Genomic DNA, 24,757 nt, shown 5'->3' on the forward strand with positions numbered 1-24,757 from the left:
TCGGCTGAGGCAAGAAAGAGTCCCCAACGGGGTACTTAGCTTTTTAGAAGTCTTCGGTAGTAGTAATCTCTGGTTCTGACCGACCGGCACTTGCGAACAGCTTCTGCTTCGGGCGCCACGCGGCAAGAAAGACTGAGGAAAATGGCGTTGGCTGATGCCTTTATACCCAATTGACAGCAGCGATGACGTCGGGTGAAGTGCGACATCAGCCGAGGCCAGACCCAGACTTTGGAATCCGGCCGACCGAAGGGCTGCCTGAGGCAGGACAACCCATATGTTAGGACTGCAGATGCATCCTTGAAGGACATCTGGTAGGTTAATGGACTGATTGATATTGGCCTCTGAAGCCACCTTGGGAAGAAAAGAAGGATTGGTCCTGAGGTACACTCTATCCTGATGAAAAGCCAAGTATGGGGGTTTCACACAAAGGGCCTGAAGCTCGGAAACTCTTTTCGCCGAAGTAATAGCGACTAGGAACGCTGTTTTCCAAGAAAGGTACTTAAGATCGACCGAGGCAGCTGGTTCAAAAGGGGGAGCTGTCAAGGCCTGCAAAACTAGAGCTAAATCCCAAGGGGGTACAATTTCCCTGATAGGAGCTCTGAGCAAGAAAGTACCCTTGAGAAAGGACTTACACAATTTCGCTGTAATCAAGGGGCCCGATTCATGCCCCACATGGTAATAAGAAATAGCTGCTAGTTGAACCTTGACCGTAGAGCAGCTAGCCCCCTGATGGAAGAGACCTGTAAGGAACTCCAAGACAGACGGTAACGGAGCTGTGAAGGGGTCTAAGTTATTATTCTCCACCCAGATGGAGAAGCGCTTCCACTTACTACGATAGACTTTCCTAGTGGAAGGTTTATGTGCTGCTACGAGAATGGCTTTAACCGGTGAAGAGATTCTGGGAGTCCTGACTAGGAGTGGAACTGGGGCAGACACGCTGTCAGCTTGAGGTTGTCCAGATTCGGGATCGGGAGGTCTAGGGGATGAGATATTAGATCCGGGAGGGGATCTAGAATCCAAGGCGGATTTACCAGGTGAAACCACAAGTAGGGGAACCACGTTTGACGAGGCCAGAATGGGGCAATGAGGATCATCCTGCTCCCCAACCGACTTGGCTTTCTGTATGAGTTTCAGCATCAGGGGCAGAGGAGGATAGGCATAAAGTAGACCGGGGGGGCCAAGCATGCACCAGAGCGTCTCTCTGGGATTCCCCGACGGGAAAAGTACAGCGAAGGTAAATGTTGCATTTCGTATTTGAGGGAGAGGCGAAGAGATCGCAACAGGGTTGCCCCCACACAGCAAAAATTTGCTTTGCTACCTGGGGGTTGAGAAACCACTCTTAAGGGGAAAGAAGGGTGCGGATGAGTCTGTCCGCCAGTATGTTGGACTGTCCCGGAATGTGTTGCAATAAGAAAGTGGTTGGTAGAAATTGCCCATTCCCACACTCTCATGGCCTCTCGACAAAGAGGATAGGACCTGGTTCCCCCCTGTTTGTTGATGTACCAGACCACTGACATGTTGTCCGTCTGTATCGCAATAGTCCCTACCGGAAGAAGATTCTGTAGTGCTCGCAACGCCAATAGCACCGCCCTCATCTCCAGGACATTGATATGCAAGGAGGTCTCTGTGTCGTTCCACGTACCTTGGACTGTCTTGCCTGCGCAATGCCCCCCTACCAGAGGTGAGAGGCGTCCGTGGTCACCGTGGCGAGGGGAGGTGGCGTGGAGAAGGGTCGTCCCGTATGGAGATCCGGGGATTGGAGCCACCATACGAGAGCCGTCCTGCACGCCTTGCTGATGGAAATAGGATGGTGCAGGGGGTAACGATGAAACGACCATTGGACTTGAAGGGTCCATTGCAGTACCCTCATGTTCAGACGAGCCAATGGCAGAAGAGTAATTGCTGCCGCCATGGAGCCTAGAGCCCTCAGGACTAATCCCGCCGGTGGAGCTGCAGATTGGAGGATGGCCTGTACATGCAGCCTCAGGTTCTGAAGACGTTCCGCGGTCAGAAATGCTAGGAGATTTCTTGTGTCCAATTTGGCCCCTATAAACTATATCACCTGGGTAGGAGCAAGAGAGGATTTGTTCATGTTGATGGTGATGCCCAGCTGGGGGGCCAGCCGGAGAAAGTAGTCCCTCGCTGAGCAAAGTAGATGCCTTGTCGGGGCGGTCAGGAGCCAGTCGTCCAGGTATGGAAACACCTGCATTCCCTGGAGTCTCAGGTGGGCCGCTATCACTGCTAATACTTTGGTAAACACCCTGGGGGCTGTGGTGAGACCAAAGGGAAGGACCCTGAACTGGTACTGACTGGCTCTTAGCCGGAAGCGGAGAAACCTCCTGGATCGTCTGTCCATAAGAATGTGGTAGCACGCATCCTTGAGGTCTATAGAGTACATCCAGCCGTTCTCCCGAAGTAGGGGGAGAATGGATTGAAGAGTGACCATTCGGAATTTTTCTTTGGTTACCGACAGGTTCAGAAGGGAGAGGTCTAGGATTGGTCTTAAGTCCCCAGTATTTTTTGGCACCAGAAATAACCTGGAGTAAAACCCTAATCCGAGTTGGTCTGGGGGGACGGGTTGGATGGCTCCTTTTTCTAGCAGCTGCTGGATCTCTGCAGCTGCTGCCTCCCTCTGATCGGGTGGTACATCGGGGAGGCTTTTGGATCTGGGGACATGAGATATGGGAATTTGGTACCCTCTGGATATGATACGAAGCACCCAGCGATCAGATGTGATGGACTCCCAAGCTGCCAGATGCTTCGAGAAATGCCCCCCCGACTGTCTCCAGAGTGGAGCAGTCGGGCAACCCCTCAGGGTTGTTGCGTGGGTCGGTCAGAGAAAGGTTCTCTGGACCCAAAATTCTTCGGGCCCCCTCTGCCTCTAGGGCGGCGTCCTCCCTGTCCTCCTCTGCCACGGAAGGACTGGTTGTCTGGAGCAGGCTGGGAATGTTGCGATTTCCGGAACCACATCTTCTTCTGTCCCTTTTGGTTCTTGGAGAAGGAACTCTGGGGAGCGGAGAAGCGGACTCCGACGGCAGACAACATCTTCCCGTCCTTTTCGCTCTGGACTAAAGTGTTGCGAACGGTCTTGCCAAATAAGGCAGAACCATCAAAAGGGGCATTCGCAAATGACGCCTTAAAGGATTCCGCAAAGTCATAATGTCGGAGCCAGGCCTGGCGCCTCATGACTAGGCCTGCTCCGCTGGCTCTAGCAGCTCCCCTCTGTAGCATGGGACAACAACCGCATAGAGGTATTAGATATCGATCTTAGAGTGGCCATGCGAGTGGAGTACAATTGCTTGTCCTCCGCCGACATGGACTCCGGAGGGGAAGCAGCGTACTCTTTGATAAGGTCTCGCTGCATCCTTATAACATGTGCCATATAGTTCAGAGACCTTACTGAGAAGGTCGCTGAACTAAAAACCCGCTTCCCCAGGCGATCCATCGAGTGGGACTCTTTGCTCGGTGGATGGACCGAGGGACTCTCCTGAGCTAATTCCCTCTTGGTGGCTGCCGCCGTCAACATGGCATCTACGGGGGGACCCTTGCTCCAGTGGGATCTGTCTGCAGGGGGGCTCAGAATTCGATCGGGGCATTTGGGAACTGGCTTCACAGTGTCTGGCTCCTTCCACGCCCTGGTGGTAATAAGGTCCACCAGGGGGTCGGGCGGAGGGGACACCCAAGAGGTAGGCGGTCCTGCTTCGAATGCCTCCAGGAACACGGACTCGTCGGAGGAAGCCTTGGGGACAGACCACCCCCCCTAATCCTGAGCATTTCCATGATGTCTCCAAATGAGACATCTTCGGGGGGTGACCTAGGGGAGCCTTCCCCTTCATCCAAGTCTGTGTCTTCTGTTAAGGACTCGGGGGAATCCACGTGTCTCCTCTTACACTTGTGCTTATGAGGCACATCCTCGGGGGGGGGGGGGGCTGTCCGAGGAGGTCTCACCAGCAACGACCTGTTCCAAGGGAACGACCCGAGACATCGAAGCAGGCTGTCCCTAAGGCCGGGTGATGGAAGCCTGACTCAGCCGAGAGGGAGTGCATGGTGCAGCCGAAGCAAGGGCCGGGGGGTCCGGATGCCCTCAACAGAGCCCTCTCCACTGCATCGAAGGCCGAGGGGGAGTCGCTCTCTCTGGGATCCAAAGTTGACTCCCACTCGGATCTGATGGAGGGATCGGAACCGGAGCCAAGACCATCGGATCCGAAGGACCCGTGTGCTCCGACCCGGACGGAGCCGAAGGCACACAGAATCCCACGGATCCGAAGCTCGGCCCACGTCTCCGAGAGCTCGGATCCGACAAGGAAGGACCCGACAGACTCGAGGGCAGAGTCGGATCCGAAGTACCCAGTACTGTCAGCGCCAACCCACCCCCAGCTCCAACACTGCCCGGCTCCGTACGCTCTGAACCCGAAAAGCGGGTCGGAGAAGGTGCTATCAGAGCAAAAAAAAGGTGTTGAGCTCCCCCCAAAGGGGGGGAGGCATGAGCACTCCCATCTGCAGCTGGGCCTGTATGAACCTTCGCATCATCCGGTCCAAGTCCGCATCCGAAAGGCTGTAGGTAGATCTGAAAGAGGCCACTTAGGCGGGCCGGGAGTGCGGCCTCGATGACCTCGACGGAGATCGGGTCTCCTCCTCCTCAGGTCCCGAAGAAAAGCAGGGGGATCGGAGCCGAGGAGGAGGAGACCTGGAAGCCGTGGAGGGAGAAGCCCGCTTAGCTGGGGGGGCCGAAGCCGAGGCCTTGGCCCGCCGCTTGTGCTGCTTCTCCCTCCTTTTCTCCCTCCTGGCCTCCCTCTCCTCCAGCACTTTAGTGGGAGTTTGAGTCCCGGCCGGGGGGAGGGAGGCAGGAGTGGCCGCCACCGAGGACTGGGGTGGCGCCACGGGAGTACCAGAGGCCGAAGCCGGATCCGGGAGCAAACGTCCTGCTAGGATCAGCTTCGACCTATGGTCTTTCAGTGCCCTGGGGTTGAACCCTGCACAAATAGAACACCCAGAGGATAGGTGTTCAACCCCAAGGCACCGAACACACAGAGTGTGGCCATCCGCCAGTGAAAGCTTATGGCCACACTCGGTGCACTTTGAGAAAATAGGCTTTGGGGCCTCCGACATAGTTCTTTTTTTTTTTTTTTTTTTTAAACAACAAAAAAAAAAAGATTTAAAACTAAACTACCTCACACAGACCAGGCTCCAACACACAACAGTCCACACACACACTACTCACCAGCAAAGGAGGGGAAGGAATTACATGAAAAAGGGAACCTAACCACACACAAACAGTTAACTACAAATAACAAGTGAGAAATAAGTATTTTTTAAACAAAAAACTGTCACTTAACTACCACACACCAGCAGTTAAGGAATCTAGAAGCATACGCAAGAGCAGCAAACTAGATCTGAGGTCAGTCAGGGTTGGCAGGGGATTATGGGTAAGGAGAGGAGCTAGGAGCTCGGATATCTAAGCTATGTATAAGTTGCCGGCTCGGATCTGAGTTCGGATCCAAGACCCAAAGGTTGCTGACAAATGAAGTACCTACTTCAGATGTCCTAATTTTCCGCCTATGGGTGCTGCCAAAAGATAAGTGCTTGGTGTAGGCAGAGGGAAGTCATTGGGATTGCTTTCTGTGGGTTTGCACTTTATCTCCTCCAGATTTGGAGGTGGAAGCACCCCATTGCTTTGACCTGTATGAATCTGGTGTCTGGATTTGCCCCTTTGAGCTCTGTCTGACACAGGAAAGGACCAATTTTTGGTAGGCCAGTGTCTACTGAATCTAGGTGGCTGCACTTGTAAGAAGTCTAACAGTTTGCATAGACTTAGCTTTGTCTTCCATTTTCTTTAAAACCTCTTCTGCCTTAATACCAAACAGAGAATCATGCTGTAATGGTGCATCTAGCAATTTAGCTTTAACATGATCAGGCAAATTTTGTTCCTTTAACCAGGCATGCCTCCTAATCACAGATCCAGTAACTGCGGCCCTACAGGAGGCCTCTAAAGAATCAAAACCACATTGAAAAGTATGCTTTCCAACTTGTTCAGCTGCATGCAATAATTCCTGCAATTCTTTATTTTCTGCCATTCTGAAATCAACATCATTTTCTGTTTCAGCAATCCCATAACATGTTGTTGGTACCTAAGCATATGAAACTGACAGTTTAAGGCCCTGATTGCCAAGGTTGCAAATGCATAAATCTTTTTTCCCCATCTGTCTAGTGCCCTTGAATCTCTGTCAGAGGAGGTAGGATTTTTTGCTGTTGAGGCCTTAACTCCCTTTGGACCATGTGAAATAGTTTCAGGATCAGCAGCAGGGTTTCTAAATAAAAATGTATGCGAGTCAGGGACCCTGTAATATCTGTCAGGCTTACTGGGAGCCGGAGGTAAGGAGTCAGGGGTCAAGCTTGACTCCGAAAACATATCATCCACAATGTCTAAAACAGGGGGAATGGCTAAAGGCTTGTGCTGAGGGAGAAGAAGGAAATCCCTGAGCCTCTTTTTTTATTCTGATAAGTCTTGACTCTCCCAGTGAAAATGCTCCCTCAAAGTATGCAAGGTTTCTCCAAATCCTCAGGAGGAGATGCAGACGGAATAGACTCCACAGCATCAGAATCCTCATAGGGAGGTATAGATAATTCCTGATCAGAAGAGGAATCAGTAGAAATAGAAACCTGATCTGAAGATTCATAATCAGTGTCTTGCCTAGGCCTCTTACCTGGAGGGGGATGGGTACCCCTGATCAAGGCAATAAGGTCTTCAGCCATTCTGATCATCTATTTTTTAGGCATAGAGGCCTGTGCACATGGCTCATGCGTCATTTTTTTAGTTTAAGAAGTTGCTTTTGTCTTTGGTTTTGCAGCTCGTTGGTTTGATATACAAATGTTGAGGTCTGAATACACCCTCAGAAGCTGGTGCCTGCTCAGCGGCTCCGGACCCATCTGAGGGAGATACATCCGTCGGTCCAATACCTTGAGTATCTTGTAGCATGCCGGACTCCACATGGGTGTCAGCAGAGGCCTGCGACTTGAAGGTAGCGGGTATCAGGGGCTGTGAAAGCACCTCACTGAGTATCTGCGAACCGGCGACTGGCTTAGGAGAAGCTTTGTCACCAGTTTTGGATCGCCACTGCCTTTCTCTGTCCTTTTCTTTGCATTTTTTATGTATTCCGGTAGTGGGATTGCTATCCAATGACATTTCTGGGTAGTTAAATCTGTTTCCAAAATACTCTGATGCAAAAATATACAGACGCTTAATAGTGCGTTGGTTAAATCTAGCACACAACTGACAACCAGGCACGTTGTGATCAGGGCCTAGGCAAGGAATGCAGTATAAATGGAAATCCTTATGAGGTATTTGCTTCCCGCAAGTAATACAATTATGAACTTTTTCTGACATCAGTAAAAAGCAAGAAAAAAGTTTCCCCAACAGGGTACTTAGCTTTAGTGAAGACTTTGGTCCTGAAACTCAAACTCGAATATTTCAATAGTCGGCCGACCGCCACTTGCGAAATGCTTCTGCTTCAGGCACCGCGCGGCAAGAAAGACTGAAGAAAATGGCATCGGCTGCATGTTTTATACCCCTGACGACCTGACGTCATGGAAGAGAAGACAGCAACCGACGCAGGACCAAAGACTTTGGAATTCAGACCGACTGAGGGCAACCTGCCAGCAGATTACCCAAATGTAATGACTGCAACAGTGAAAGATGAAGAACATCGAGGGATGTCGTGGTCCAGGCCTAAACAAGTGATGTAGTAAGAATGAAAGTCTCGGTGTGGGATCTGCTTTCCACAGGGGAGACAATTGCTGACTTTTTCGGACATCGGTTAGAGCAAGAAAAAAGGGTCCCCAAAAGGGTACTTCTGGCAGCGACCGACCGGCACTTGTGCAAAAAATGCTTCTGCTACAGGCTCCACGGCAAGAAAGACTGATGTAATGATGTCTGCTGCCTTGCTTTATAGCACAGACGACCTGACATCAGACTACAGGCGACGGCAGCCGGTGCACAAAAACACTGACTCTGGTATTCGGGCTGATCGAGGGCTACCACAGCAGGGATAACCCACAGGTGATGACTGCAACAGTGAAACACGAAGAACATCTAAAACTTGCTCCTCAAGGAAACACAAACCTGTTTGTTGGACATCTTCCATCAACAACAGCCTTTACAACAAAAGGAAGAAATTGTTGTTGAAGGGTAAAAGGGAATAAATTTCAAACTGGAAAAACTCTCTCCTTAGCCTCAAAAAACAATTAGATCACTAGTGAAAACCTCTAAGGCCAAGTATGAATCAAAACTAGCCTCCATAACAAAGGGAAACCATAAAGTCTTCTTCAGTTACATCAGGAACCTACGTGGCAAAGCCCAGGTTTGTTCGGAATTAGTACTTAACAGTATGGACTTGCACTGATCTTGTTGACTTAGCCAACCTGCTAGCAGATAGGTTCAGCACAAACTTCACCCCCCATGTCCCCCCCAAGAGCCCTTTCGACATCCCCGATACGTGTCCCGCATCTCATAGCTCCATAGATCAAGTGTTACAGGCCCTATCCAAGGCAAAGAACAGAGCTTCCATGAGACCTTATAGTATCCCAGGATGTATTCTGCACCATCTTCAGTAAGACCTGGCTTTGTCACTGAGCACCCTTATTCAACCACAGCCTAAGTACTGACTTCATTACAGTAGAGTGGAGAACCGCCATTGTCATCCCCTTGTACTAAGGTGGTGCCACTACTGGCCCTGGAAACTATCGCCCCATTAGCTTGACAAGTCTGATCTGTAAAGCCATGCAGCGTATTATTATGGACCTCAAACAAGAACACTGGCAATCTTCAAGCACTTGACCCCACCCAGTTTGGATTCGTCAAGGGCAGATCTTACCTGTTGAACCTGGATGACTTCTTTGAGACTGTCACCAAGGGCCTAGATGAGGGAATGTCAGTACATACAGCTTACCTTGACTTGGCCAAGGCCTTTGACACAATCCCCCACTCGGCCATCATTGAAAGGCTAACCCAACTTGCTGTAAATCCCTATTTCATTAAGTGGGTGGCCAACTGGCTCACCTACAGGACCCTCAAAGTCAAAATAGGCACCTCCACTTCCGATAGCAGACCTGTCACTAGTGGAGCTCCCCAGGGATCTGTCCTGGAACTCCTACTGTTTGGCATCTACTTCTCCGAGGTCCAGGCAAAGACAAAAGGCCTGTGGCTGAACAATTTTGCAGATGACTGTAAGCTGGGTGCGGTCACTGACTCACTAAATGATGTTAACATATTGCAAGAGGGTCTCACAGCAACAAATGACTGGTACCAAAGTTATGGCCACAAGCCAAATGCAAAAAAATGTATCATCATATCATTTGGCAAAAACACAACCCATACTGATTACCACATCAACGGCAACTCCCTAAGCACACAACCTGTGGTGAGAGACCTGGGTACTCAAGTTGATAAACTCACATTCGACCATCATGTAGCGGCAGTGGTCAGAAAAGCCTTTTACTTGGCTTATCTGATAAGTAAAGGGATTGTATCCAGAAAAAAGGAGGTTATTACCTCTCTATACTCATACTCAATGAACGCCCAGTTTGTGATGTTCCGCTCCAAACATCTGCACCATGGAAAGGCTACTGAAATATTTCACAAAGAGAATCCATGGCCTCCAACACCTGTCCTATGCAGACAGGCTTAAATCACTATCACTCTACTCAGCATTGTACAGATTGCTCAGGGGTGATCCGTCTCTCACCTATAAGGCAATCTCGGGCCCTGCCCTTATAGAGATGCTCCATATCCGTAAGTCTAATTCCTCTCGCACTACCCGCTCAAAAGGCCTGAATCTAATACGTGACATCAACAAAACCTGCTGGAGAGACAGGTTTGCCTCCCGGAGGCTGCCCCGTCTCTGGAACAGACTTCCCATACACGTCAAACAGAGCACCTCACTGACCCTCTTCAAGTGCAACCTTGATGAGTGGATAGGAAAACACAAACTTGTCCCGGGGGTTTCACCTGTCTCCCTCATTGACGGGGGCGGCAGGTGCTGACTGAGGATTATTTTTGGGGATAAACTCTTGGCTAGACTTGTAAGGCCCTCAGGGCCATTAGCCTAGTAACCTCCTATGACCGGGGTTCCTTAAAAGCCTCAGAGAAGTATACTCATCAGTGGGAGGACACCTCTATAGGGTTTGGCACTCAAAACTTTTTTTTTTTTTTTTAAATTCAGATCAGCGTGAGTTGAATGACATTTTCTGCATGTGGAAGGTACCCCGAAGCCTGATATGCTGGCCAGCTATTACAGTCTATGCAGGATACAACCCATACACCTAAGACTACTGCAGTAATCTATCTAATAATGAACATAAGAAATTTACAAAGGGACAATAAGAGGACATCTGTATGGCTCCCAAGTAAGCAACAAATTCCAGAAAGTTTATTTTTGCTTGGAAGTGTTTACATAAGAATTTTATACCTTAAGTAAATTTCAGTAAATTTTCTTTGGTGCAGCGGTAGCGTTGTCACCTCACAGCAAGAGTTTCTCCCGTTTGATTCTCAGCTGGAGCGCCTTCTGTGTGGAGTCTGCATGTCCTCCCCGCGGTCGAGTGGCGTTCGAAAGACATGCGTGTATGGGTGTGCCTTCGTTGAAGGTTGGGTGTCGAGCTGGCATCTCGGCACCATAAAAATCTACTGCCAATCATTAGCGAACCGGAGTTCCGCTGTGGCAACCCCTAACCGGGAAAAGCCGAACGAAGAACAAACTAAGCAAATCCTACAGGTGTGATGGGTAAGACAGAGGTAACCCGGGAACATTTTTTTTTTGGGGGGTGGGGGGTGGGGTGTAGTGAGATAGCAAGTTTTAAAAATTCCACAACAGAGTACTTTGTCAGAAATGTAGACACAGCAAATTGTTGCAACTACAGAAATGATTTTGAGATGGGATGAAGGATCTAATCTGTCCAGCTATGATAAGGCCTTACAAAGTTTACTGCAATCAACATCTAAACATATTGTAATTAAGGGAATATAATACTGTAAAGGAGATGAAAGACTTTGAGATTGGATATTTATAAAAAAGGAAGACGCAAACTAGATTGAAATTAATGGAATTTGTGGGAACAATACATGCAGAATAATGTTCAGGAGGAGGAGTGAGGTTTAAGGGAAGGCAAGAATTGATCAATTTATGTAATGCTGGAGTGAATGACAACTGCTAAAGAAAGAAAACATACTTATAATGCATAAAAATTAAAATGTTAAAAAAACAACAAAGAACGGATAGATGGTTAGAGATGGGACACTTATTCAGACTGAACAGTAAGGCTTTAAAGAGCATCAGAGCAGTTACATCACACCAAGCTGCAAGATCACTTATGAAACAGCAGCAACAGTATTTGAAACAGAAGATCTGGTAACCTGATTTACAATAAAAATCTTTCACATTAAATTACATTTCTAAAAGGTAGAAGGGAGCATGAAATCAGATTTTGACCAAAGTAATATTTCATAACACTGAAAGCAATGACTGTTGTACAAGATTTGTTTAAAGGAGAACTGCCCAAACGTCAAGTTTTTTTTTCCAAAAAGTGTTTTTCCTTCCCTGTAATCCAAGACTAAACACTTCACATACAGAAAAAATATAATTGAATAATTATGTTTGCCTTTCTTTCATGCATCTGTCACATCACAACAGTCATTAAGAGTGTCATAGGAATTAAATTAAGTCACTTATCCCAAACAACAGAGCTAATAAAAACAATGACATTTAAATGTGCCTCATCACTTACAGACTGCCAGTATCACACCTCAAATAAATAGTGTAGCGTGTAGTCTGAACAAAGTCCTGGCTTTCCAGCTTAGTTTTCAGATGCAAATTTCTTTACCTGTAATAAAACTCAGTGCCGCAAAGAAAAAAAAAAATAGTTGTGTAAAATCTTACCATAACCTTAGATGTCCTCTTCCATGTTGCATGATTCATTACAGTAGGGATATGGCTGCCTGCAGCGCCGTACATCCAGCCAGTATACCAAAGTCTTCAGTTAGGAGTATGTGCGACGTCGCATGCTAGTGCCGTAAACCGACTTCGGCTTAAATGACGTCTACACATACCTATGTCAGGACTGACTGCTGCAGAAGATAAGGCTGAATGAACAGAAAGCATTCCAGCTAAACAAGACTATAGGAAGGAGCCTATAGGGCAAACAAAAAGGCCCTACCTGGGAATATGAGAAAATACTACATATAATACTATAACCAACACCAAGAAAACACCTCTACCAAACTATATAACCATAAAACCCCAAAAACAAGGACAGAGGGGAGGAGGGCAGGTTCTGAATACTGAAACATGGAAGAGAAGGACATCTAAGGTTATGGTAAGATTTTACACAACTATTCTATGTCCTTCTATTCTCATGTTGCAGTATTCCATTACAATAGGGAGAGTACCAAAGCTATTAGGTACTCCTTTGGGTGGTTCATCCAGGAGACCCTGCGAAATAGACCTGGCAAAGCCAGCTCTGGATCTGGATATTAATTCCAGTTTGTAATGTTTGGTGAAAGTGTGAACAGAAGACCAGGTAGCTGCCTCTAGAAAGGTGGCATGGTCCAGGCCTTTGAAAAAGGCTGCAGAAGAAGCTGCAGCCCTAGTGGAATGAGCCTTTACTTTCAAGGCTAAAGGCTTGCCATGGAAATCATGGCAAAAGGAGATGGCCTTTGAGATCCACAAAGTAATGGTCTGTTTAGAGGCTGCTCTTCCTAGGGCTCTAGGGTGAAAGGAGACAAATAGGTGGTCTGATTCTTTGATGGACTTGGTTTTATCTTATCTTTTATCTTTAGGGCAGCGCAGTGGTGTAGCGGTTAATGCTGTCACCTCACAGCAAGAGGTTCTCCAGTTCGATTCTCAGCTGGAGTGCCTTCTGTGTGGAGTTTGCATGTTCTCCCTGCGTTCGCGTGGGTTTCCTCCCACATTCTAAAGACATGCTTCTGGAGCGTTTCTCTCTGGGCCTCAGCTGAAAACAGGATCTGTGGAACCTAGTCGGACTTTCCCGGTCAACAAATGTTGAATAAATAAATCTAGGTAGAATCTGAGCTGCCTGTGCAAATCCAAGGAATGAAGTTTCCTTTCGGAGGAATTCTGAGGTTGTAGAAAGAAAACAGGCAGGTTAATAGATTGGTTCAAGGAAAGCTCATTCGCTACCTTAGGCATGAATGAAGGATTCGTCCTCAGAGAGATTCTGTCTTTGTGGAAAATGAGGTAAGGCGGAACTGGCCATGAGGGCTTGGATTTCAGAGACCCTCCTGGCAGAAGTCAAAGCTACTAGCAGAATCGTTTTCCAAGTGCAAAGCTTAAGAGAAGCTAAGAAGGCTGGTTTGAAGGGGGACATAGTTAATTTTTCTAGTACAAAATTGAGGTCCCAAGGTTGTGGAACTGGTTTCCTAGGAGGTCTGAGATGCAAACACCTCTAAGGAAAAGTTTAACTTCTAGCCTGGATGCTAAAGGGGGAAGTACAGATAAACAAGCAGAAATAGCAGACAGATGTACCTTTACGGAAGAGTATGATAATCCAGAGTGCAGAAGCTCACACAAATAAGCAAGGACCACAGGCACTGAGACTGCCAAAGGGTCCTGTATTGTCTTAGAACACCACCTAGAAAAACTTTTCCACTTTACAATGTAAATTTTTCTTGTGCTAGGTTTCCTGGCCTCCTGCAGGACTTTGAGTACATCCTCTTGAGTATTGTTGGTGAAAAGGGATCAAAAGTTTATCAACCACAGGGTCAGGTTCAGGTTGTGAAGCTGTGAGTGTATCAGAGATCCCCTGTCTTGTGCGAGTAGATCAAACCTCTGAGGTACTTGTAGTGATTGCCCCTGGCTAGCTGAAATAAAAGAGGGAACCAATGCTGTCTTGGCCAAAAGGGGGTCACCAGTAGGATTTTTGGTCTGTCTTTCTGAATCTTCAGTAAGACTTTCTGAATTAGAGATATTGGGGAGAAGGCATACAGGTACATCTTTCCCCAAAAGAAGGAGAAGGCGTCCACTTTCCATGCTTGTGGATTGGGTAGCCTTGTGCAGAAGAGGGGTAAGCTGTCTGTTCTGGGAGGAGGCAAACAGATCTGCTTTTAGATTGCCCCAGTTGTATACAATGTCCAGAAACACCTCCCTGTGTAACATTCATTCGTGAGAAGGTGAATGGTTCTGCTTAGAGTGTCTGCCAATACATTTTCTGAGGTTGGAATATGAACAGCCAGTAGGTGAAGTAACAGAGATTCCAAATTTGAATTGCTAGACAGCACAGAGGGTAGGATTTTGCCCCCCCCCCAACTTGTTGACATACCACAGCGCAGTTATGTTGTCTGTGATGACTCTCAGTGTGCCTGGTAGTAGAAGCTGCTGAAAGGTCTGTACAGCCTGCAGTAAGGCTCTCATTTATTAGATGTTGATGTGATCCTATGGTCTGTTTGAGGACCATGTGCCCTGTGCCTCGTGCTGGCTGGAGGGGAGATGCAGCACAGCTCCCCAACCTAGGTATGAGGCATCTGTGTAGAGATGCTGTACTGGAGTTGGAATTTGCAAGGGGACTCCCTGATTGAGGTGAATTTGTGAGATCCACCAGCCAAGTTCCTTTTTCAGACATGGCAGAAGAGGAATGGTTGCCTCTAGGGACTGAAGGTGTTGGCACCAGAGATTGTTCAGACACCACTCAAATTTCCTCATGTGAAGTTTGGCCAGTGGAAGCATAGGGATCAGGAAAGACATATGGCCTAGGAGCTTCAGGAAATGTCTGGCTGTCGAGGATAAGAGGGGAAGCAGGGATAGGAGGTACTGAAGCAAGCTGTCTAGTTTTTTTGCTGGGGAATGAAGGCAGTCATTAGAACTGTCTGTATCCTGCAACCCAGAAAGGTTATGTCCTGGGAGGGGGTGAGCTGATTTTTTTGGAAATTTAGAGTGAATCTGCAAGTTTCAGGGATGCTGGAGACCAGATGCAGATGTAGTGTTAAAGAGTGACGGTCCCTGTGAAGAATGAGATCATCATCTAGATATGGATATATCTGAACTCCCAACAGCCTGCAGTGAGCTATTAGTGGGGGTAAACATTTTGTAAAGACCCTGGGTGCAGTAGAGAGACCAAAAGGCAAGGCAGAAAATTGAAAATGGGAAGAGCCTATTGAAAAACGTAGGCATTTTCTGCATGAAGGGTGAATGGCAATTATGCAGATAAGCATCTTTCAGATCCACTGAGACCATGTAAGCCTGAGGTGGGATAAGAGGCAGTAATCTCTGTACAGAAAGCACCTTGAACGTGGGTACTTTGATGAACAGACTGAGGTAGGACAGTTTTAAGACTGGTCTCCAAGGGCCATCCTTTCTTGGAACCAGAAACATTCTGGAATAGAAACCCTTGCCCATGTGCTCTGGAGGAACTGGCTGGATACTGCCTTGAATTAAAAGTTACCTTAAGATGGGGTTGAAGAGTTGAATTTGAGTTTTTGGTGGTTGTGGAAAACATTGGAAAGGTAGGAGAGCCCACCAACCCATGAAATATCCATTTTGGATGATGAACAACACCCACTGGTCAGTGGTGAACTTCTGCCAGGGAGGGAGGGATAGAGTGAGGTGTAGGGACAGAGGGGTGAGACAAGACAGCTGGTCTGATTCACAAAGTGGGGGCTCTGTCTTGACCCGGTCGCCTATGAAAGGAAGGAGTGGAGGCTGCAGATGTCCTAGGAGTAGTAGCTTGTCAAGAGTGTCTCCTTCCCCTAGAACGAGTAGTAGGAGTAGACAGCCTCCTAACAAAAGAAGGGTTTTGAGGGAGTTTCTATGGTATCTAGGAATAGGTGAAGCAAGAAGATGTTTCAAATTCTGGAGCTCCTTACCTTTCTCCTGTAAGGATTTAAAAAGTTCAGCAGAAGCAGCCCCAAATAATGCAGAGTTATCTAGGGGGGGGGCATCTAAAAGCTTAGCCTGGAAATCAAGAGGTAAAGGATGTAATCTAAGCCATGAATACCTTTGAAGGACTGAACCAGATGCAGCTGACCTAGAAGAAGCCTCCACAGCATCATAACTACACCTAAAGTGTCTGGTTACTTGAGAAGCTGTTGAAAGTAGATTTGTGAGTTGAGTCTTAGTAAGGAGTCAGTAAGATCAGGCACCAAAGAGGAGGCCTTGGCTAGACTGCCTAGTACAAATCGTGACATGTGAGTCTGATAATTTAATGCCCTTATGGAGAGGGTAGAAGATGTATAAATCTTCTTATCCTGTCTATCCATAAATCTACTCTCTCTGTCTGTAGGGAATAGAGAAGTAGAAGGTAGCTGCCTGGATGATTTGTCTGCAGAGACTGCTACAATGGCAGGGCCTGCTGGAGGGTTTCTGAAGAGAAACTGAGATTGAAGGGGAACTTTATAAAATCTATCGGGTCTCTTGGAAGCTGGAGGTTGAGACTCAGGAGCCTGGGAGGCTGCCTAGTAGGCATCCAGAAAGGCTGGTTGCACAGGAGGGATAGCAGAGGGGGAACAGTTCAAAATACATTCTTTTAGTGTCATAAAGTTCTGAAACATCCCATTGGAAATGTCTCAGTAAACTGATAGTGTCCTCTAAAAAGAATCCTTCACCAGGGGAGTCAGGTGCCAAGAAATCCTCCTCTTGGTTAACAAAATCCTTAGAAGATTCAATTTGAGATAAATAAGAAAGGGATTCATCAGATGAGGAGGTGTCCTCTTCAGATTCAACCTCACAGGGGCCAGAGACAGAAGGTTGAGGTTGAAGTTGTTGAAAAGCCTGAAAGGCCTTGAACAAGTTTTGGGAGAAAATTTCCCAGTCAGTAGAATGCGGCATAGCAGAGTGCTTAAGCTTCTGTTTTCTCTTAAGAGGGCCTGGAGATTTAACAGGCTACAAGGACAATGTCAGAGTGGTAGGAAGGGGGAAGGCCTATCAGAATCAGGGGGCTGTGGTTCCCACTTGCCATCAGGCCTTGATGGCTCACAAACCTCAGCTGACATATTGAGGATTTCTGCCTGAACCAGCATCCAAAAAGGTACCCGGCTCGGAAGGTAAATCTGAGATCTGAGGAGTCTCCAGGCTCTCACTCACCTCCAGAGACTCGGCGGATGTCTGAGGTGCAGAAAGCATTTCAGGCCTAGCTCTCTTGGCCTTTTTAGGTGGTTCATCTGACGGACCTCCCATATCCACCATATCTAAAGGCCAGGCGTATGAACCTCTGATTTTCTAAATATATTTTCAAGGAAGCTAACTGACTTCTAAGGGTCTTGGGGACAAACGATTGGCAAATAACACAGTTCTTCTAATCGTGCTCTTCCCCTAAGCAAAAAACACACTGTTTGTGAATGTCCTTGTATGGAATCTGTCTTCCACAAGCACACTTGCCCTTCCTAGAAGTCATAAAAAGCTGGAATACAGTAAAATGTTAACAATAAGGTAAGAATAAATTAACTTATCTGTAAGCGGGCAGTCGAATGATAACGAACAAACGATAAACACCTCTAGCTTGCAATCGGACGTCTGACAATCACTGCGGCAGGAATGTTCTGAAAGTCTGTTTATGGCACTAGCATGCTACGTCGCATGCACCCCTAACTGAAGACTTTGGTATACTGACCGGATGTACGACACTGCAGGCAGCCATATCCCTACTGTAATGAATACTGCAACATGAGACTAGAAAGACATCAAGTATGTTACTCTTTCTTACTTTGTCAGTATACAAATCTGCATTTTTTCTATACTGTAATTTCTGCAAAAGTGTACGTTTCTTCTGGAGTTAGGGAAAGAAGATTAACATCAAATACTTTAATTCTAGCTACAATACTTAAAAACTATGAAAGCAACACAAATCATCTCAGCCCAAATTACACCTTTTGATCACAGGGGTCAGATTTCTCACACCTGAACACTGAAAGTACAGTTGTATACACTTACCATGAATGTAGACGTTTGAGTGTATTCACTGTTGCTGTCATCACACTTGGGTTATCTGCAAGTAGCCCTCAGTCGGCCCGAATACCAGAGACTTAGTATTTCTGAGTCGGCTCCTGTCAATTCAGGACTGACATCAGGTCATCAGGGGTATAAAAACAGGCAGCCAACGCTATTACATCAGTTTTTCTTGCCCCAAATGTCAGGAGCCCCCAAATAGGGAGTTAAGTTATGGTGGAAAAAACACCACTAGTAAAAAGTAAATACCAATAGCCCTGTAAGGGGTCAGTAAGAGAAATAGAGAAGGGGAGAGAGAGAGGGAGACAAGGGGGCTGGAGGGTGGGAAACCAGGACTGCAACAGTGAATACACTCCAACATCTACATTTATGGTAAGTGTACACAACTGTACTATGTTCTTTGTGTTTCACTGTTGCAGTCATCACACTTGGGTTGATTCCCAAAGCTGAAGAATGGGTAGAGGCAGTCAAGAAGAGTTGGGGCTGGCTAGCATGCCCTGCAGGACTGTTGTTGCAAAACCTGCCCTGGATTTGGAAAAGATAGGCAGGTGGTAATGCTCGACTCCCCTGAAAAATGCTGTAGAGGTTAAAGTTGCCCTAGTGGAATGCTTTCTGACCCCCAGAGGGGGTGGTTTCTCATGGTGTTTGTAACAGAAATGGATACAGTGGGTGATCCATTTGGAGATGGTTTGTTTTAATATGGCTTTGCCCTCCACCCCTGGTGCAAAGCTAACTAGTAACTGGTCAGATTTCCTGAAGGGCTTAGTCCTATCAAGGTAGAATCTGACCTGTCTGCACATGTCTAAAGAGTGTAGGATCCTTTCCCCCTTTCCTGAGGGAGACCCTGTCAGTGTGAAAAATAATGAAGGGTTCCACAGCCATAAGTGCTTGTAGCTCAGACACTCTTCTGGCTGAAGTGATGGCCAGAAGCAAGGCTGTTTTCCAAGAGAGGAATTTTAACTCTGCTGACGCTGCAGGCTCAAAGGGGGGTACCGTGAGCTTTTCCAGCACAAAGTAGCAGGGGTGAGGGCTGTTATTGGTGGCCTTACATTGTTAGCTCCTCTTAGGAGCTGTTTGATGAGGGGGTGAGAGAAGAGAGGTGGCTCAGTGCTGTAATGAGCAGAGATGGCAGAGGCATTGATCTTAATGGAAGAGAAGAATAGGCCTCTGTGGAGTAGGTCTGCTAGGTAATCCAGGATGAGAGGTAAGGAGGGCTGTGCTGTGTCCACTCCTTTAGAATAAATCCAGGAACAATATCTTTTCCACTTATCAGCATAGGATTTCCTTGTATGGGGTCTTCTGGCTTCACGAATGATGTCCAGCACCTGCTTGCTTAGGCTGGCTACTGGAGGAGAATTCAAGGAATAAGCCAGGCTGCAAACTTCCGGGTTTCCAGTTGCGGATGCAACATCTGCCCTTCCTGCTGTGTAAGGAAGGTTGGGATCAGGGGTAGGTGTCATGGTGGCACCGGTGACATACTGCGCAGTAGTGGGTACCAGTGTTGGTGTGGCCAGTCTGGGGCAATCAGGATTGCCCTTGGTCCTTCCTGTCTTATCTTGAGTAGTACTCTTATAAGAAGAGGCAGAGGGGGAAATGCATAGATTGAGAGGTTTACCCACTTTAAGGATAGGGCATCCACTTTCCAGGCCTTGCTGTGAGGTACCCTGGTGCAGAATTTGCTGAGCTGGTGATTGTAAGGGGAGGCAAAGAGGTCCACCATCGGGGTACCCCATTTCTGGGTTAGAAGGCTGAAGGTGTTGAGGTCTAATTGCCACTCATGTGGGTCTAAGAGATTTCTGCTTAAGTTGTCTGCAACAGAGTTTTGTTTGCCTGACAGGAATAAAGCTTGCAGGTGAATATGCATAGCCAAGGCTGTGTTCCACAGGGTCATGGCTAGCCTGCATAGTGGGTAAGAGTGGATTCCCCCCTGCTTGCTGATGTACCATATCACTGTGGTGTTGTCAGTTATTAGAAGGGGCCCTGGTGAGAGTAGGGATCTGAAAGCTGTCAGAGCATGCTGAAGCTAGCAACTCTTTTTGGTTGATGTGCAGATGAATTTGGTTTTGGGTCCAGTGGCCCTGAATGCATCTGCTGTCAAGATGTGCCCCCTAGGCATAGTCTGATGTGTCTGTGGTTAGGGTCTGGGTGGCATGGGGTTGTGTAAAGGGAAGTTCCTTGTTGTGGTTGCATGCTGCTTCTCACCAAAGAAACTCTGTCCTGAGACAAGGTATGATAGTTTCCAGGTCCTGAGAATGTTGGTAACAAAGACTTTTTTAAGTACCACTGAAGTTTCCTCATATGCAGTCTGCCATATGGAATTAGTAGAATGCAGAAGGCCATGAACCCTAGAGCCTGCAGGATTTTCCTTGCAGATAATTGGGTTCTGGTGGCCATTTGAGTGAAGTAGGCTGTCAGACAGGCCATCTGGGATGCTGTGTCCAAGCGTGCTCCCAGGAGTACAATCTTTTGACTGAGGACTAGTTTTGATTTCTTTTCGTTGATAGTGTACCCCAGGGAGGTTAGAAAGTCCTTTACAAAGGTCAGGTGCTGCAACAGTTTTTCCTGTCTGCCTGAATCAGGCAATCGTCAAAGTAAGGACATATTTGAATCTTTCTCTGTCTGCAATAGGCAATAGCTGGAGCCAGGCATTTTGTGAAGACTCTAGGAGCAGTGGATAAGCCAAAGGGAAGTGCAGAGAAATGATAATGCATAGATCTTGCCTTGAAATGTAGACATTTCCTGCATGAATCCCTGCTAGGGATGTGCAGACAGGCCTCCTTTTAGGTCTAGGGTGGTTAACCAGGCATCTTTGGGCAGCATTGGGAGAAGCTGCTGTAGGGTGAGCATTTTGAATTTTGGTACCACCAGGAAAGTGTTTAGAATGGAATCTAAGATTGGGTACCAGGTGCCCTCTTTTCTGGGTACCAGGAACAGTCCGGAATAAAAACCTCTGCCTATCTGTTCTGCAGAAACAGGCTGAATTGCCCTTATGGAGAGCAGGGATTGAACTTGGTTTTGTGCCTCTGCCCACTGGTTTGGAGGAAGGTCTCGGAACCCTTTTAGGGTTGGCAGTGTGTGGAAATAAAATTTGTACCACTGGGACACTATGTTGAGGACTCATCGATCGTTGCTGATGGAGGTCCAGTTTTTTGCATGGTGGGCAAGTTTTCCTCCTAGGGACACGAGCAGTTGGGCAGAGGTGAGGAGTGGTGTTGAGAAGTCATTGTGAATTCTTTCCGTAAGGGGGTGGGGCTTAGCACTCCCTGTTTTAGAAGTGGAGGTACTCCATTGCTTAGATCTCTGCATACCCTGAGACTGTAATCTTGGGGGTCTGTTTCCCCTGGGTCTAGCTTGAGATGGCCTTGAGGGGGCTGGAAAGGACCAATGTTTCGAGGGGTAATGCCTACTGAACCTTGGAGGCTGTACTTGCAAAAAATCTTTTGACTGTCTGCATAGACTTAGCCTTTTCTTCCATCTTTTTTAAAACCTCTTCTGCTCTGTTGTCAAACAGATTGTCCTTGTTCAAAGAAGCGTCCAGTAATTTTGATTTGACATGGTCTGGCAAAGTCTGCTCCTTAAGCCAAGCATGCCTTCTAAGTACAGAATCTGTGACTGCTGCCCTGCAAGATGCTTCTAGGGCATCAAACCCACATTACAAGGTATGCTTGCTGACTTGGCTTGCAGAATGCATAAGCTCCTGTAATTCTTTATTTTCTGCACAGTCAGGAAAGATTTTTGCTTAAGTTCCATAGGATGTTGCTGGTATTTCAGCATGAAAAACTGGCAATTCAATGCTCTAATGGTGCGAGTTGCAGAGGTGTACACTTTTTTACCCCATCTGTCTAAACCTCGGGAATCCCTGTCCGAAGGGGTGGGATTCCTAGCTGTAGCTGCTTTTATTCCTTTAGGCCCTTGGGAGATGACCTATGGGTCAGCAGTAGGATTTTTGAAAAGAAATTTGAGAGAGTCAGGGACTCTATAGTACCTGTCTGGTTTCCTTGGAGCTGGGGATAAAGTATCAGGAGTTAGACTGGATTCCATAAAAACATCATCCACAACATCCAGAACAGCAGGGACTGCCAAGGGTCTGTGCTGTGGTAAATCTAAAAATTCACAGAGTCTCATTTTGGACTGAGGACAATCCTGGCATTCCCAGTAGAAATGCTCCCTAAAAGTATGCAGGGTTTCACCAAAAAAAATCCACTGGAGGGGAAGCAGAAGAAATGGATTTCTCTGCATCTGAATCCTCAAAGGCAGATAAAGGCATGTCTTCATATTCAGAAACCTCAGAGTCGTCGGACTCTTGGTTGGTTAAAGCTGCTGGGGACAGGTCTCTTTTTCTCTTAGCAGGTGAAGGCTGGCTTCCCTTAATTATCATAATCAGGTCTTCTGCCATTTTAAGCATTTGAGATTGTGGCAAGGAAGCAGGTGCTAAAATGTACTTCATACAGAGCATTTAGCAAAGTGAGCTACTGAGTCACTGCTTCAGGATGATTCAATTCGGAAACAAAAACTCAGGCAGCTGCCGACCAACACTCATGCGAACTGCTTCTGCTTCAGGTTCCTCGGCAAGAAAGACTAATGTAATGGCGTCGGCTGCCTGTTTTTATACCCCTGACGACCTGACGTCAGTCCTGAAGCGACAGCAACCGACGCAGAAATACTAAGTCTCTGGTATTTGGGTCGACTGTGGCAGATAACCCAAGTGTGATGACTGCAATAGTGAAACACGAAGAACATCTGCAGTTGCTACTTTGAAAAGAACATTAACTCTGGTACATTTTCAAGCCTGTCATTCAAACATTCCTTAAAATGCTGCAACAGAGATGGCCACTAATAAAAATCAAAGGAAGCAAAGTAACTAAAATGTGGATTGATGTTGACAGTGAAAAGTTAGCAGTCACAGCAGTGCTGTCAACTGATGAGAGAGAAAACCACAGTAAATGATCCACTCATCATAAGAATTTCTTTCTGTCCCTCTTAACATGCCATAAGGAAGGCAAAGGCATTGACTATAAAACAAAATAATGCTAGCCATGGCAGCCTCCTTCTGATCATTTTGGGGTAGAAAATAACAGTAACAATTTACTTAGATACAGAGGCATTACCAATGCAGAAAAGTTCAAGATTTGCTGAAAAACATTTTTTTTTTTCAGTTTTAGGGTACAGTTCTCCTTTAATTTGTGAATATTGACCATCTACTGTAGCCTTTGCTTCTGGTACGTTTCACCTCCACTTAATGGAAACACCCATCAACACTGCATGTTATTTTCAAAACACTTCAGACATTGGATCAGGATGCATCCTCTGCTCTGTCATTTTTCACATTAAGCTCATTTTCATTTTCTGAAATTTAATTATTATATGCAATTTACAAGAACAGAAACATGTAAATATGCAACAATACTACAACTCCTCTCAGACTCCTTATCAATAAAGGTCTGCTGATCCTTCCCCCCCCACTGCTTGTTTTAAACAGCCCTAGAAATAAATGTATGCAATGCATACCATTTGGTGCTGAACTGAATAAATTATTCTGTTTCTTTAAGTACATGCAGGCATATGTAAGTAGCTTTCTTTTCTGGCAGATATGTACATTTTAACCAATATTTAATTATGAAAATCACTGAAGTCTTGCTACAAACTTTAAAATCGAGAACTGATCACCAAACTCAGTACGCCCAATTCCACTTCCTACTCTTCTACTTCATAAGCAGCTTACATCTTTATGCACTTCCATCCTTCCTCCCTGCTGAAATACATTTGCTTTTAGCATGTATAATCTTTAATACCACTAAGTTTGCTCCCACCACTTCTGTTCAGACTACTTCAATAATCCACTACTCAGTTTACTGAAGAAATACAGTAACACAACTTCCTTGAATCTGTAGATACTCAGTCCGGTTTTGTGATATGAGCTTTGTTTTGAGTAATTACTTCTGAAAAATAATCACCCTCTTCTATTATTACTTATCTACAAAATGTAATGAAAGATCACTGCCTTAACTCTACTGCGTGTTTTAGAATGCATATACACCACAGTTCCCTAGTTTTTCTCAAAAGATTTGTTGCTGACTCTGTATACTTCAGTGACACGGACTAGACTCTACAGAAAGCCGTGCTTTTATGGACCATGAGAATCGTTAAACAGAGCAACTACCATCTCCCTCTTACTGTTAGTGATCATCCAAGTCTTTGGCATGCCACTATTTCACTTATCCTCCAAATGCATCTGCTGTCAGACTTTTTGGTAAACTGTATCCCTTGCTCTCCTCCTGCTTAGGGGAAAACAAAACCATGCTATCTATCCTCTGTTCTATTCTGAACACTCTTTTTGCCTTAAATGCACTACATTCATGGTTTGCCTGTGAAATACAACTGGTTACACTGCATGCATTTCTTCTGCTTTACCTTCAGCACACTCTGCCTATTCATCTCCATAACACAGTCAGGCTCTCGCCATTCATGTTCTTCACACACACTTTTTCCTTCCCATTAATTGTCCAGACTTCAAAAACAGAGTTTTCACCAACTAATCTTGAATACTTACTCGAATTATTAATCGTATTGCTACAACACCAGATGTGGCCATAACTTTAGCGCTGTTTGGTACTAGATTGAAGAGTGTTGGCATGACTGCCTCTGCTCCATGATCAAATCGGTTTCCAAGTACTGAAGAGAGATGCCTTTAAAAAAAAAAAAAAAATTTTCAGAAAAGCTCCTCAACAAAATTCTAAATGAGTGTGGGGCTGAAAAACAGTAAGTGCAGATCAGAATGCAACACACTGTGATGTGTTGTGCTTGTAGACACAATA

General features: G+C 46.4%; 1 protein-coding gene across 1 annotated transcript in view; it reads right to left on the reverse strand.

The window, feature by feature from the left end:
• Positions 1–24,757, reverse strand: part of CLASP1 (cytoplasmic linker associated protein 1) — a 4,127,769-nt gene that overhangs the window by 2,502,737 nt on the left and 1,600,275 nt on the right. The window contains exon 13 of the mRNA XM_044073692.1: positions 24,493–24,628. Within this exon, the coding sequence (XP_043929627.1) occupies positions 24,493–24,628 (136 nt within the window). The remainder of the gene's footprint in view (positions 1–24,492; positions 24,629–24,757) is intronic.

Source organism: Protopterus annectens, chromosome 6.part0, assembly GCF_019279795.1.
Source record: "Protopterus annectens isolate FY-2018-M chromosome 6.part0, PAN1.0, whole genome shotgun sequence".
NCBI classification, from domain to species: domain Eukaryota; kingdom Metazoa; phylum Chordata; order Ceratodontiformes; family Protopteridae; genus Protopterus; species Protopterus annectens.